Raw genomic sequence first — 3,858 nt, forward strand, 5'->3', positions numbered from 1 at the left:
TGACAGGGATATAAGGGTCGCTGTGCAATATTGCTATGATCAATATCCCCGGGCGTTGATACAGCATGTATCTGGAGTCTGGTTCTGCACCATTCTATCACGACACCACAAGCCAGACTGCCCATCGCTATCACTGATCAGTATCACCCATTGGACCATCGAATTCCAGGCCGCCGACGTGAAGCCGATGTGTTTGCTGTGTAGGACCTGGAAAATATATAAGATACGTTCCACAGATCCTGGACGAGGCTTCTTGGCAACCTGTGTTGGCTGTGGACTATGGATATTGGGCTCCTCCGAGTTGTCGCGAACTCGTTGATAAATTTATATTTCTGTACAGCGCCGGCAGCTTGTATGTGCATGAGACATGGTGGTTTTACGATAGTAGTGATACGTATGTTAACGTTACATCTCGTCGTCTCAAACACATTTCCAAATTCGATCACTGACGAAAAAAAATCAACCAATCTCATTATTTTCTGTAAAATGATCTTCCTCGAACTTGAAAATATTCCAGAAGGATGACCCATCAAACCCTTTCTATATACATTGGTACCATTAATGACTAGGATGACACAACTTGTCGTTCACATGCTATAAACGTGACGATTTCTGCAATCGACGGATGACTTGCACGAGGCAACCAGCATCGCTTCATGAAATCCCAGTGCCCAGGCGCTACTTGCGATTCCTTAGGAGGTTCCGGCTTCATCCCCGTGATGACTCGTCCCAACACCGCAATATCGTTCTTCACATTGTAGTAGGGTACCTTGCAAGTCGATATCTAGAGCATGTGCAAATTAAACAATATATTTCGTTCAAATTCGAGTTACCAACCTGGAGCATGATACTGCCAAATGAGTATATGTCGCACTCGGGACTGAGCGAGACCTCGTCGTCCTCTGATACTTGAAATAATTCTGCGTCTGCCCATCGGACATTCCCTCGGATGGAGCTCGTAATGTATGAGGTACCAAGGAACTCCAGGATTATGGTAGACAGACCAAAATCAGCAAGGCATGCCCGACCATTACCATAAATTAAGACATTTGACTGGAGAGTGGCACGTCAGTAATGAGATTCTTCTGTGTGTGGTCGTACACACCCCTGTCAGGTCCCCATGGATAATCGATTCACCGTGGACTGAACCAATGTGAGTATTTGAGAGACGGGGTCAAGTGAACTACAAACTCACGGTATTGCAACCCAAGAGCAATGTCATTCAGCTGTAAAGCGTCAGCAAGTATCTGGGAATGCTAGATACGCGGGACTTGCAAGGGATAATTTATCGTGAGGTAACAACGAACTTTCTTGCCTCGTGAGATAGCCTGTGAGTGCTCCGTTTTCAGCCCACGGGCAAATCATTGCGAGGTAGTGTCCAAAGTCATTCGACACTCCCCAGAGTGGCAGAATGCTATCATGCTTGAGACGGCCCCAAACTTTGAGTTCGCGACGCACTCTCTAGGGTCGATTCAACATAAGATAAAATGACACGCGCAACACCGTGGAAGAGCACATTACCCTACTATTCTTCCGCATCAAGACCTCGTTGTCGGATTCGAAAGCACGAATAGTCTTCACTGCTACCTTGATCATCATCAGGATGATAACCATAGGAAGTGCGAAAAGCTGAACATACCTCAACAGTCCCATCGGGCTTCACTAAATTACACCTCCAGATGTCTCCAAATCCTCCAGAAGTTGTCGGATAGCGTGATCTTTCCCGGAGCTTATGAGTAAGATCTTGTGGTGGATTCGACAGTGCTTGGGTCTTCTCTGGAGATGGTGTGTGATCCCGTGAAGTAGTATTAGTAGACTCGACGGTAGTACCGGTCTCTGTTCCATTCTTGCCATCCGTTGTGAAAACATTCCGATCATCTCTTCGAGGGCGTGTAGGTGCTTCATCTTTGACATTTGGTGATGATTGCGCAGATGAACTACTGGTTGTTGGCTGAACGGAGGCAAGGGAGTCAAAGATCTAACGAAGCATATGAGAAAATAGAAGTTGCTCACAGTGATTGGTTGCCGCACAACTCTCGGTTGGGCTGAATATCCCTGGTACAAAGTGAGACATAGTGTGAAAGAACAGCAGAGATGACTTGCCTTGGGCTTGGTATCCGCACACTAAATCGCCAAAACTGTTAGGCAGTGAAATTAAGCAACAAAACGCATACATACTACAACTTTGAGCGCTGCCTCCAGGCTCCATATATAGATTTTTTTGTCTAGTCCAGCGCTAGCAATGTATTTTCCATCGGGAGACATGGCAACAGCAGAGACTGAGTCATCGTGCAAGAGTGAATCTCCGACTGGCTGATTGGTCTTGAGGTCCCAAATGCGAATGGAGCAGTCATTTGATGCACTAACAATATAGCGTTCATCGGGAGTAAGACAGAGCGATATGACGGTCTTGGTGTGACCCCGAAAAACAAAGAGTTCCTGTCCATCAATCGCCCGCCATTTTCGGATGGTACGATTGATTGACCCAGAGAATATATGTGCGCCGTCCTTGGACCAACACAATGACGTCACCCACCAGTCATCGATCTTGATGAGCAGTTTGCCGTCCTTTGACCACACGCAGATTACCATATCCACACTGCCACTCGCGAATTTGTCGCCTTGTGGAGCATATTTGACAGTTTGGACCCATCCATTGGCCTCTATTGGTGGTGCTGTTTGTCGACCAGTATCCGGGTTCCAGCGTCGTATGGTGCCATCCACAGATCCACTTGCTATCTCCAGGGCATTGCGAGACCAATCAAGGCACCTCACTGGAGCATCATGCCCCTCCCACGGATCTCCGATCATGCTGCCCTCCTTTATATTCCACAACCGCAGTAAGCCGTCTGCACTTCCACAAACGACCATTGTCTCATCCGGGGAGACTGCCATTGTGACTATCACTCCCTCATCACTATTCAAAGGTTTTCCTACTGGCTCTCCGTCTCTTTCCCACTGACGAATCGAACCATCATCAGATACGCTCATTATATTGCCACTGGTATCCAAGTAGGCAAGGTCCCATATGCGTTCAGTGTGACCCTCGATGACGCACTCAGGTATCAAGCTTCCTGCCGGACGTTCTGGCTTGGGTTTCGTCCACGACGTGGTCCGATTATCGTGGTTGACGAAGTATGACCGACCCAGTGGTGAAATGTACCATTCGCATCTCGGATCAACGAGATATCCAGGATAATCTATGGTCAACCGTGAGTTCGTCGTTCCTTGTCGTGATTTCGTCGCTCACCTAGTCGCACTCCTGGTAAAGGTCGGTTCCAAGAGACCAAAAAGAGCGCATCATCTTGATATCGTGTTTTAGCATCCGACGACGTCTTATACTGATGCCAATTAGGAGGAAGCGCTTCATTCCCGCCTGCTTCCAATTGAGTAAGCTAGTGGGTATCATGAGGGAGCTGCTCACCTTTCCAAAGTGCATCCTGCCGGTGCTGTGCATCATATGGTGGTGGATCCTTCGCACTCATTTGATATATCGGCGAGTGCAGTAGCCCTTCTCCCCATCTCGTCGATGTGCTTGACTCGGCCTCTTCGTGTGGCATGACCTTGATAAATAAAGGATGCTAGGTTGTGCAGACGGACCGGACAGTGAAATACTGCACAAAGTCGATAATCGAGGGAAAGGAGAGATACAGGGTGAAGACGAAGAGAACTGCTATACGAGCCAGTTTTGCATGCTGTGGTTGCAGGCGCCTTGCTGAAACCGCATGTCAGTGGCCGTGTTACCAATCGAATCAAGTACCCCTCGGTCCGGTTCTAATTTTGAGGCAGTGGGGCGGCCGTTCGACGTCCATTGATTTGTTATGTGGACCAATATGAGCGGGTGCATGCACATCTCGA

General features: G+C 48.1%; 1 protein-coding gene across 1 annotated transcript; it reads right to left on the reverse strand.

The window, feature by feature from the left end:
* Positions 1 to 565: 565 nt before the first annotated feature.
* Positions 566 to 1,452, reverse strand: EDB93DRAFT_1098240 (kinase-like protein; the record flags this gene model as incomplete). Its single annotated transcript, XM_041446887.1, has 4 exons — positions 566 to 784; positions 838 to 1,053; positions 1,106 to 1,143; positions 1,272 to 1,452. Coding segments are annotated over 4 exons (654 nt in total), but the record flags the coding sequence as incomplete, so codon positions are not given.
* Positions 1,453 to 3,858: the final 2,406 nt, after the last annotated feature.

The sequence above is a fragment of the Suillus bovinus genome (assembly GCF_016758785.1).
Source record: "Suillus bovinus strain UH-Sbo-P2 chromosome Unknown EDB93scaffold_321, whole genome shotgun sequence".
NCBI lineage: Eukaryota > Fungi > Basidiomycota > Agaricomycetes > Boletales > Suillaceae > Suillus > Suillus bovinus.